The sequence below is a fragment of the Elephantulus edwardii genome, unplaced genomic scaffold (assembly GCF_000299155.1).
Source record: "Elephantulus edwardii isolate Elephantulus edwardi_28Jun2011 unplaced genomic scaffold, EleEdw1.0 scaffold00001, whole genome shotgun sequence".
Taxonomy (NCBI): domain Eukaryota; kingdom Metazoa; phylum Chordata; class Mammalia; order Macroscelidea; family Macroscelididae; genus Elephantulus; species Elephantulus edwardii.
In genome coordinates, this window is record NW_006399751.1 from 45,332,682 (window position 1) to 45,345,185 (window position 12,504).

At 40.1% G+C, this 12,504-nt stretch overlaps 1 protein-coding gene across 4 annotated transcripts in view; it reads right to left on the reverse strand.

The window, feature by feature from the left end:
* The window catches only part of RAPGEF4 (Rap guanine nucleotide exchange factor (GEF) 4), a 423,137-nt gene that overhangs the window by 40,091 nt on the left and 370,542 nt on the right, over positions 1 to 12,504 (reverse strand). For all 4 annotated transcript variants that reach the window (XM_006878827.1, XM_006878828.1, XM_006878830.1 and 1 more), the window contains one exon: positions 1,275 to 1,425. In XM_006878827.1, coding sequence (XP_006878889.1) covers positions 1,275 to 1,425 — 151 coding nt within the window. The remainder of the gene's footprint in view (positions 1 to 1,274; positions 1,426 to 12,504) is intronic.

Consider the following 12,504-nt stretch of genomic DNA (forward strand, 5'->3'; position numbering starts at 1 on the left):
GATTAAAGAGGAGAGAAAGGATGTACTTCTTTGGGATAATACATTTTAGAACACAGACTGATAAAAAGTAGAGTAGAAGCAACATTACCTTTTGCCTGCAAAGAAGGTACTTCTGATAAAGGTACCAAGTTTTGGAGGGGAGAATTTAGAAGTAGAATTTGGAGTAATTAAGAATTAAAGGTCAGGGTCAATATTTTAATACAGGGAGAGAAAAGTAGTGGGGACAAAAATGGAAATTCAGCTTAAAGCTGTTAACAAGTAAATGTATCCCTCACTTAAAGCTCCTCTACTTACTGTTCAGGTAATTCCTCTATAAAATTATCTGTTCACTACCATTTCACCTAGGAATTCCACTTTTAGAAAAATAACCATGTAGAGAAGCATTCTGTAAAAATTTTCCTTGCACTGTTATCCTCTTTTTCTCTTATTGTCCTGGAAATCAGAACCAACCCATACCTGACCCTCCTGCAGGTTCCCAGAGGCTGTAAATTGCATAAGAGATGATTGCCCATCTTTCCCCTGTGATGCAGCTGGTAGATTTGAACCACCTGCCTTTGGGTTGGCAGAGCAACCTCCTACCTACTATGCCATCAGAGCTCCCTATTATTATTCTATGGAGAAATGGAAAAATGGATTCTATGGAAAAATGACGTATATATCTGTGGCACAGCCACTTAAAAGTCATGATACATTCATCATAAAGCAGACAAAGAAAAATCCTATATAAAGTCGAAAAAAATTCTGAAAAATGATGAAGTATGATTACAACTATGTAAAATAAAAAAAGAAAAAGAGATCTAACTAAAGTTACATTAAAAAGCTATTAATGCAATGAGGGTTGTAGAGTGGATTATATTTGGGGCTAGGGGGTGGGGTTTGGGGAGGTGCGGGGGGGGGATTGTGTACCAATGAGGGAGTTTTTCTTTTGCTTTTCAAGGAGAGGAGCAAATGGGGGGGAGGGGTTTGTGCGGGGAGAAGGGTGCAACAATGAATGAATGGAATCCCAAAATCTCTGTAGATGTTCATTGAAATGAAAAATAAACAACCTAAATTTTAAAAAAAGCTATTAATAAAAAAGCTATTAACAATTGAATTAGAATGAGGGAATAATGGATGATGTACTTCTTTTTCTTAAAGTGCTTTTCTTATTAATGAAAATGTTAGCAAAGGCTAAAGATTTGCAATACCGTCTCTCAGGAGAAGCTGGTGTGCATACTGGTAGGGTCCCACTGTGTTATAGAGACAGTACTTCTCTGAAGAGATGACAAACATACCTCTAGGAAAGCCACAGCCACGTCATCCTCCTGGAGAAGGTCCCCATTCATGGCAGCCCACTGGAGAACCAGGCGGATGACTCGCCTCTTGTTGTTGAGGGCATAGTCCATTTTCTCCTGTTCTGTTCCTTGGGAAGGCTGAGCATGGTAAGTGCCGCGGAGTCAAGGAAGACATGTATTTAGCTGTTTCAAATTCATTTCACTATGCTACTTGCCAAAGAGACTGTTAGACATAGTTTCAGAAAGTTGGCCATTTTTGCACTGAAGCAATTCAATGAAGTCTCAGAGTCCCCAGAAACTGCATGGACCAAATGCATACACATCCTTGTTGAGACCTGCTGACTTTGACCTGACATGTGCTTCCTTTCCTTTTGTGTGTTGACATGGATTCTTGGGCCGACCTCTAGCTCTCTCCAGGCTCTCAGTGCATCCCCTGCTTGCCTCCCTACCTGGTTCTAGACTCTAGGAACAGCAATGCTTCCTACTGTTGCTTGTCTTTGGGGACCTTGCCATCTCTTGTTGCTTTCCAAAGGCCTGCTCACAACTCTGCTGAACTTATTTCAGTTAAATCTTTCCGATGGGGACTTTGCCAAGACCATGACTGATTCAAAGAGACATAGGTGGGACATTGAGTCTGAAAGTAGATGAACTCTCCTAGTGTGAGGAAGAAGATTTGCTAGTGCCAATCCTCCGGGGAGGAATTTGGATATAATAGCTACATCATACCTTTCCTCTTATCTACAACCACAACTTATATTAGCTTTTTTGTATTTTTTTAAATTAATTTAAAGTTTACAGAGACTTAGGGTTTCCAGTCATTCATTGTTGCGCTTTTCTCCTGGCCTACCCCCTTTCCCCCAGTTCTCTCTTCTCCTTGAAAAGTGAAACTCTTTCATTGTTATGCAATCCCTCCACCCAAGTCCACTCCACTGTATAACCTTCATTCTGGATTCCTGTCATGGCAATATTAGCTTTTTAAAAAATATTTTAAAAATTATATTTATATATATTTATATAATATCACTCCCTTCTTCTACCCACCAAACTCTTAAACCCCATGAGTGCCTTTTCCTCACCCTTAGACCCCCTACTCCCTCCCCTTCCTTATTTGTATATCCATACACATCTCACTGGTTATCCTTGTGTGTTTACAATAATGGTCTTAAACAGTATTTGTTCTTATTTATACTAGCGTTTTAAGTTTTTATGGGTAGACATCTTAACTAAGCTATAAGCTCATTGAAATTTTGGATGATGTTTATTTGTCTTTGTATTCCATGCTGTCGCTAACACAGTGCATTTCATCTGTTGTTGTTATGTGCTGTCGAGTCGCCTGCAACTCATAGCAACCCTATGTACCATAGCCCTAAACCCTGCTTTATCCTGTGCCAACCTTATTGTCTCTGACATACACATCCCGATTACCCCAGCCACTGAATCAATCCCCCTCATAGAGGGTCTTCCCTTCCTGCGCTGTCCCTCTACCCTACCAAGCATGATGTCCCTCCCTAAGGACCTGTCTCTCCTTACAACATGTCCAAAGTATGTCAGTAGGAGCTTCAGAATCCTTGCCTCCAAGGAGCAGCCTAGCTTCACTCTCTCCAGGATGAACTTATTTGTTGCATTTCATCTAGAAATTTTATTTATTCATTAACACAACAAATAATTACTGAAAATCTACTGTGTGCCAGGTAACAATCCCCAGCACAGGCTTTTAATGAGAACAACAGGGCAGGCCTCTGTAAAGAGTAATTAAGTTATGTCTCTACTTAAGCTGGTCATGAGGCACATGAAATTGTAGAGTTGCTAACCAAAAAGTCCAGTTTGAATCCACTGGTTGTACCAGAAGAGAAAGATGAGGCTGTCTTCTCCCATAAAAATTAACAGTTTTGGAAACTGGGTGGAGAGATGCCATGAACTGGAATCAGCTTGATGGTAGTTGGGTTTAATTTTGATTTTTCTATTTAATCAGGTTCACTAGTCTCTCTAGATCACAGTCCCATGTTTTGGGGGAAAAAGTATACATTTACCTGTGGATTACATTACAGAAAACAGCAGGTAATCACAAAATTTTAAAGTCAAACACAATTCTTTTTAATGGTTTGGACAATGAAACTTTCATTATCATTTCCACCATAATGTGCACATGAAATGTCTTAGGTAAACTGGATTATGATACAATAAAGGTGTCGTTGCCTTTCTAAAAGTGAGAAGTCTAAGTGACTTGGAGGAGGATTATAGAACTAGAGTGTGCAGGGACAGCTCTGGGTGGGCCCACAGTTCTGATCCCAGCAGGTTTTCTTCTTCTTACACTCCTCACTTTCCTTGCAGCAGGCTGCTATAAAACTATTAAGACCAAGACCGGCTGTACCCTCGCTTACTGCCCTGGCTTACAGGACACTGGAAACCCGCTCCCTGGCAGGGCTGTGCTTGAGAGCTGACCAAGTACAGGAACTTTTCTAAAAGGACTATAAATAATTGTAATCAAAGTAAATGACAAAACCTTAAAGCAATGGTTTACTGCATGTAAATGGGTTGCAAAATGGCTTTCATAAATTGAGCATGGGATTCATAAAAAAAGAAAATTGCTCAACCTGTATAGCTGCAATCCTCTCTGAGCGTGCAATAAAAGAGGGAAGAAAGATCACTTTATGTGAAAATTCTTTCTTTTCTGATTAACCCTTTGGTCTCTTGCTCTCATGCATGCATAATTCAGTTTTTCTTTCCAAAGAACCGCAGTGTTGGGTACCATATTTCATGGCCACTCCCTTACGGCATATAGTAGCATAAATAGACACATGTTGAGTAGCAAATAAGCAATTTATGACTGACTGCAAAATAACTACAGGTTCCTGTAAGAGTCAAAAGATAGGCGTTCCAGTGCTGTTGTTGATCTAATTTTAGGTAAGTTACTCAGCTTTTGTAGGTCTCCACTTACGTCCCTGTGAGATAAGGAAGGAGGATGAATTCGCCTCCAAACTCTCTTTTAGTTACAGCTTTGACAACTCTAAAGCACGAGAACCAATCAGTGGACTGAGCATGAAGAAAACACAATGCTGTCTTTCCATGATGTTCTCTTCTGTTTGTGTTTATGCAGAAACCTGGGTTTGAGCAGGTTACATTTCTATTGTAAGAAGTCAATATGAGAAAGCAAGGATGGCCAGGGTGGGGAGGACAGGTGTGGGAGCTGGAGAAGGCAAATCAGGACACATACAAGAGGAGGTGAAAAGTCCGAGGTGTGAACAGAATGTGCTTCCTTCTGAGAATGCTTTCAAATGTTTAAAGCCCTGAAAAAGTTGTTGTGCTACTCACTCAACAGATTGCCTGGCAGAACCTTGACTCCTGCCAGAGTCACATCCAGGATCGTCACCTGACATTGCAGTCTAGGCTGCTCCCCTGCTTTCCAGATCAAAGCAGTCGTGTCTAAAGGCTGTGAAAGACAGGTTCAATGAAAACCTTCCCAATGACCATGAACCGTGACAATGTGAAATCATATCATACAAATTTCAAAAAGGTATTTATTATATTGTGTATTTTGGTTTTTTAAAAAGGGGTTGAAAAAAAATAAAAAGGGGTTGGGGTTCTTTTTGGTATACATTTAGTATAGCTTGTGGCAAAAATGTGTCTCACATACTTTGGACATGTTTTCAGGAAGGGCCCGACCTTGGAAAAAGACATCATCTGGGGAAAAGGGGAGAGTCAGAGATGAAGAACCCAAGCAAGATGAATTGACATAATGACTGTACTCATGGGCTCAAGTATAAGAGTCTCATGTAGGATACAGCATAGGATACAGCAGAGTTCAGACCTGTTGTTCATAGGGCCACAGTAATTCATAGTTGACTTGCAGGCACCCAACAACAACAATAACATAGCCTGAGTGAATTTTTAACTATTAAATTATGTTGTTATCATGTATAGGAAAAACAAGTTCTTATTGAGCTAAAATTCATACTAGTGAACTCTTAGCCCAAATTTAGGAAACTAACCCCACAGAAAAGGTCAATTAATGTGATAATGTGGGTTTTAAGAAGTTAGAGGTGGATTCAAACCATGCACTTGTGGGTTGCTGCAGTTTACTTTTACCCACAGTGGACTAGGGCCCCTTCCAGAGGTGCCAGAAGGAGGCACTAAAAGGAGCTTCACCCTTTTCCTCATGAACATTTAAAAGCAAGGTTCTTTTTATCCCTAAAGTCTCTTCTTTGCCCAGACAGACACTTACTTGCTAAATGGAGTGGAGAATAGTAATACTACTTTTAAAGCCAAATCCCGGCAGATACACAAGGATTCTGCTCTCCACAGGCAGCATACAGTTACCGTCCGACTGGTCTGTGTCAATCAGATCATTAAGGAACACAGAGAGACTCTAAAAGCAATCAATTAGACCAGGTCAAGGTGTTGGGGTTCCTAGTTTTCCCAAGATAATCTCTACAGGATTTCAGAGGATTTTTTAAATTTCTACAGAAAAGAATGGGAGGGAAGAACAGATAAATTTCTTTTAGGAAGTAAGAAGCCAAGCCCATTAGCTTCCTTGTCTTCAGAATCCCTGATGACACAGGGGTTAAAGTTTTTAGCCAAAAAGCTCAGTGATTCAAACCCACCAGGGGCTCTGTGGAAGAAAGAGGTGGCAATGTGCTTCCATAAACACTTACAGCCTTGGAAAGACAAAGGGAAAGTTCTACCCTCTGTTACACATTGTCTATAGTGAGGGAAGGCAGTAAGATAATCGTTAAAGAGAACAGCACCATAGAAATGCAATACTGTTGTCTAATGGACAAGGAACATTTTTTTATTGAATAAGGTACCAGCTATCATAAGGACTGAGTTCAAGCGAGAAGAAATATGGCTGGAAAAGATACAGAAAACAATATGATCTGGAACCTCAGAAAACACTCGTCAAAAGTCCACAAGAGAATCTAGTAATTCACTGAATTGTCATTACACACACACACACACACACACACACACACACTTTCTCTCCTTCCCTCCCCCGCCCCCCCCTTTCTCTTTCTCTTAAGAAAATGTTATAATGGGAAGTTATCCAACTGAAAAGTGACACACTGAACTGATTTCTTTGGGTATAAGAACTTCATTTTCTTCTCTTTCTGGCGCTCTTTTGGCTGATCTAGGCCCTGTGTTTTATCTGATGTGAATTTCTTTTCCCAAACATATCTGAGGTAGCAAACCAGATGGCTTAGAAGCCTCCTGGGTAACAGGAAGGCCATCTGAGACGTAAGTGAAAAAGTCCCTCAGAGCAGACAATAACACTGTGAGCTCATCTTTGCTGCTGTGATAAACGGGTGGCCAGGGCTCTCTTCCAGCTTCCACACCAGATTCTCTCCTCTACAATGCTAATTCATTCTCTTTCTGAAACCTCTCCCTTCAGAAGGGCTTATTCCTACTAATCAAACAGTGGAAATCACATGGCCCTTCAAATTCTACTTCTAACAATTAGAATTCTAATCCCATTCTCAATTCTAACAAAATGTCTATCACAAGTATTATGCCAGAATCCTTAGGAGCAAGAGTCCTGTCTTACGCGTATTTTGCATTTACATGTCCTAGAAAGGGATTGTACAGACAGAAACAGAAGTCTCAAATATTTGTTGACTGGTTGTTTCTCCCCATTGCTGTGAGCTCTGGTGGCACAAGCCACAGGGACTTGTGCTGTGACCCAAAGGCCACTCCTCTCTAGTGGTTCAAATCCACCAGTGACTCCATGGGAGGAAGATGAGGAATCTCCCAGGTGATTTACACCCTCAGAAAACCAGTGGAGGGACAGCTATGAGTCTGTTCCCACTTGCTAGCAAGGAGTCTGAGAGTTGTTGACTCATTCTTGTCTCTCAGAGGCCCTCCAGGACAGCAGAGAACTGCCCCTCAGGACTTCTAAGCTTGTACATCTGCACAGAAACAGATTTGCCCCATATTTCTTCTACAGAGCAGCTAGTGGATTTGAACTAGCCACCTTTTGGTTGGTTACCAGCCCAACACTTAACCCACCAGGGCTTCAGGATCCTGTTTGGAATGCTGTATGTAATGCAAAGTTCTAAAATATCTCCTCCCACCAAATATCAGGTAGACTAAGCCTGCAAGAATCCTAAGACATCTGGTACTACTTTTAATGGAATCTTTCAGAATTTGGGTGGGGGTTGTATTTAATCCACAGGACAGCGCATTTCCAGAGTGACTACCTCTTGATCGAATTGGCCCAGCTCCTCTGACATCCCATGGACATGCTGGGAGAGAGAGGTGGTAACTGTGCAGTGAGCTTCGGGGCTGAGAATGAGAAGAGGTGAAGGCCAGGGTGTAGGCAAGCTTCATTCCTTCCACCCGCCAACGGCAGGCTTAAGATTCCATTGAGTCATTTTCCTCACGCCGGCTCTGCCGTTCAAACACTGTAATTATTTCATATATTTTTACCTAGTTATTATCTTACTCACCACAGGCACCTGTAATTTTTCTGAATTTTTTTTTTACCGCTCATTTACTTATTCTTAATTCAGCTAATAATGGTTCCATGTATTAAAATTATCATGGGGAAAGTAAGTGAAAACCTCCTAGGATGTAGAGGCAGCAGATTCATTACAGCTTACAACAGGGAATAAAATATTATGTATACTTTTTGCAGTAAGTACATGCTAATTATGCAGCTATTTATAAAACACTTATCAACATTCAAACTGATACTCTTCAATGTTGTTGTTCTTTAAAACCCTGCTTTGCATACAAGATCTATGCTAGCAGCTGAAAACAAACTTTGGGGGTCATTTGCCCATAGACTAGACAAAAATTCTGCAGATTCTTTCATTCTGCCATCTTCTCCCCCCCCCCCCCGGGCCCGATGGTGTAATAAATAGCAATCTTTATACGAAGCAGTAAGGTTTATAATGTACTTCCATACACATGACTTCATTTGATCCTCATAACAATGCAGTGAGGGGTATAGGGCAGGTACAATTATCCCTAATTTATAGCAAGGGCTCAAAAAAAATTAAGAATGCTGCCAAGCAGTACAGCTTCTAAGATGCAGGATTTAAATATAGGTCTCCTAAGAGTTTCTGTTCCATTATGAGGCCTCGTTACTTTGTTTTCCTTTATGGAGCATCCTAATGCCCTGAGCATTATTCTGGAATAGATTACTACCCTTTGTTATTAAGTTGTTTAGGTGACCCTCCAATTGTTCTCTGGTGGTGTATTCTGTAGCATATTGTACAGCTAATCTAAAGGCCATGTATCTCTAGCAGTTCAAATCCACAAGTTGCTCCCTGCGAGAAAGATGGTCAGTCCATTCTCCTTAAGCTTTACAGACTCAGAAACCTGATGGAAGGTTGTAAAGAACTGAAGTGACTCCATGGCAGCAAGTGTTGGTTTACAGTTTCAACTTTTTTGGTAAAGATTATTCTGTAAAAATCATCAATTTTCTTCCATAGAGTGACTGGTAGACCTGATCTGCAAACCTTTCTGGTTGCCCACCAAAGCACCTGGAATTAAACTATGTTCAAATCCTGGCCTCCCCACCTACACATTGAGTGACTCTTGGTTTAGTTTGTTGACCAGCTGGAGCTTTGGCTTCCTCATCTGTAAACTCCATAGGGTTACTACGAAGGATTGTAAGGTGCCATCCAGCTGGGGTCTACTCAGCTCCTCTATCCACCACCAAATGGTCCTGTCTAATGTGTGACATTCTTATGGTGTCTGCTGTACTTAACCCCATTATTCAGTCACTCTGTCAATCCATAACCTTGAGGGGCTTCTTCTTTTTCATTGACTCTGGTGGACCAAGGGCTAGAAAGTTGCACTGCTAATGCAAAGGCAGGGAGTTTGAATCCATGGGAGAAAAATGGGCAAGCTTCTCTTGTGTAATCTCCTGCCTCTATAAATGAAAGGAAGGCCAGCTAAGAGTCAGTTCTGATTCGATGGCAATGAGCAAAGTTGTTGCCTACTTTTCCAATCATCATGTCCTTCTCCACGGAGTCACCCATTCTGATAATATGTCCAAAGAAAGTGAGATAAGTCTTACCATTTTTGGTTCTAAGGGTTAGTTGCTCTTCTAAGATAGATGTGTTTGTTCTTTTGGCAATCCATGGCATTTTGAATATTTCTTGCCAACTCTGTATTTCAAAAGTACCAGTTTTTCCACTGATCTTTCTTATTCATGGTTCAACTTTCACATGTATATGAAGCAACAAAAAGCACCATGACTTGACTCAGGTGAATATTAATCTTCAACATGAAATTTTTGCACTTTAGTACTTTAAAGAGGTCCTTGACAGCTGAGTTACTCAACGCTATAGGTGAGAATAATATTAATAACACATAGAACAGTACCTGAGATGCAGTAAGTGTTCCAGGAAATCTGAACTGGGAGTCATCAGTTGTCCACATGATGAACATCTCAGGCCACTCAACCGTTAACTGAAAGGTTGAAATTTCAAGTCTGTCCAGAGGCACATCGGAAGAAAAGTCTGGAGAACTACTTCTGAGAAATCAGCTATTGGAAAAAACCAGTTCTGCTCCGACATACAGTGTTATCAACGCAGAGCTGACTCAATGACATGTTGTGTGAACACTTAGTTTTCACATTGTTATTGATCCTTCTCCAAAACTCATTGAAACTCTTTTAGAATTTTCATGGAAGTTGGCATTTCTAGGCTTAATTATGGATGTTATTTCTACCAATTTAGCTTTCTTCAGGGTTTGTGTGAACTTACTAGTTTCTAAGTCACATAAGAGCTTTCTGCGTCTTTTGTCTTCAGATGTCTTCCCTTTTCTTGTTCAGAATCTTCTCTTCCCACTGATTTTGTGAGTTATGTTTGTAGAAGCCTTTAGTTCTTGGATATCCTCTCCTTCAGTCTCAAAGGAAGAATCTGTACTTTGAGCAGGGCAGGCAGAACAAAGTGCAGAGCATCTCACTTCAGGAGTTCAAATCTTGGTTCTAGCATTTACTAGCTGTAATTTGGGACAAAGTACTTAGCTCTTTAATCTCACTTTCTTGACTACAAAATCTCTACCACAAACTCATTGCTTTCTAGTTGGAGCCAATCCACAGCTGACCCTTCAGCAGGTGTTTAGAGACTGTACGTCACATGGGAGGAAGTTGCCCATCTTTCTCTTGTGGAGTCATTTGGTGGATTAGAACCAGCAAAGAGAGGTCATTTTTGGGTTGGTAGCACAACTCTCTAGGGACTAGACCACCAGAATTTCCCAGTGTAAAAACATAATCAAAAGATTGTAGCCCTTGCACAAATTGCTTAGCACAGTGTAGAATGCATGGAGACCATCTGGTGTTTTTCTTATTATTATTACTCAACCCTCTGAACCTGTACAATTAGGATTAATCAAGACTTAAACAGGAAAGATATTTTGACTGTTCTGTGCAACAAAACACCAAAATGGAGAATAATTCTCAATCTGGTGTATGTAGTATAAATACATTGTATTATTAAGAACTTGAGCTCTGCTTATCCACTTTCTAGATACACCACATGAGACCCCTTAAGCTCCACTGGAAGGGTACAGGACAGCTTGGACTGGGCATAGACACCATTCCTCGTAAAGGTAAAATGTTTCTGGGTTTGTATTCAGGTAATTTGGGGGAAACACTGCTGTCTAGATACACCAGGTGGGACCCCTTAAACTCAAGCAGAAGGATACAGGACACCTCATACTGGGCACAGATGACAGTTCTAGAAGAGAAAAACAGGCTTCCTGGTTTGTCATTCAGGTACTTTGAGGGAAACATTGTTGTCAGACCCTTGGCTCTGTGGGCCTCAGGCCAAGAAGGGACCACAATATATAGATACTTCACAAAACTTTACCATGCTTTGAGTCAATATATAATTACAACAACCTAACATCTACTAAGAAAAGACTCATGTGATGTCAAGAAAGCAGCAATCTGTCTCAGTAACCAAAAAAACCAAAATAATCCTTCCCCTAAAAACGTAGACCCAATGATTAACCCAGATAGAGAGAACCAAAAGATACAGGCTTTTTATTGATATAAAGTTGAGGCTCTGTTTTCTTATGCAGGGGAGGCATTTTTCTCAGAAACTTCCTTACAGACTTACTACTCAGGAGGAAAGTTCAAGAGATGAGCAATATAGCATGGGCTTTTGGCAATCAGAACATATATATCATCTGCTGGTTGTAGCCCTAGGGTAAGGTCCTAAAGGCCTCCCTTTATGCCAGATAAAGCTTTGTAGATGCTGGGTTGTGGAGAACGCAGGGGATCTTGGCAAAGAGAGGGACAGTGAGGGAGGTGGCTTTATACAAGACACAGATACATTTAACATTCTAGAGCATTCCAGATGAACATTAGTTCCACTCTTATATCTCACTGGCCAGAACTGGGTCACATTTTCACTCATTAACCAATCACTGTACAGGGAAAAGGACTTATCACACTGGTCTGGACTAATCATAATTATGCCTCAGAAAATACCTTCCCTGAGAGAAAAGAAATGTCTAACACCTAACTTAGTAAAGCAGAATTTATGTTAAAAAAAATTATACACCTCCTAGAGTTCCTAAGAGGGTTTGTCCAAGGAGCACATCATGTTCACATAATCAAGCCAAGATGCCAAGATGTTCTTATTGGGGGGGAAAAAAAGTTTATACTTACTTTCATTAAAATAACAATAAAACAAACCCCCAGAATCTTCATACTAAATGAATAAGCAATTTAATCATAAATGAAGGAAAAAGTTAGTATTTGAGGAAAACTGTTCTGATGGTGCCACACTGATCAAATATCTTCAGAATTAAATGGTGACAAAATTGGTATTATTTGGCTTCAATAAAATTTAACTGAAAGTTGTCCTAACAAATTTGAAGAGTGTTTCTAGAAGATTGGCTTTGACTAGAGAATATAAACCTACCTGTTGTTGTTTTATAAATCTTTCACCAATAAGAAAAGCAAGTTTTGATAAAATGGACTTCTAAAAACACCCAGGTCTAGTCATAAACAAAATATCCTTCTGGTTATTTTCACTGAGAAATAAATGCTTTTTCAATAAGGGAAAATGTTGTGTTTACACTGTTTCTTTAAAAGGGATGTAATAGAAAGGCAGTTTTGCTAAAACTTACCAGAAAATCTATTTTTCTTTCTAATGCAAAAAAAGAGAAGTCATTCTCATGGTGGAAGAAAAGAATTTGTGTTGAATATTAAGCCCAAAGAAAATTAGGACAACAATAAAAATATCTGAACAAAATAGTGTTGTATTTATAT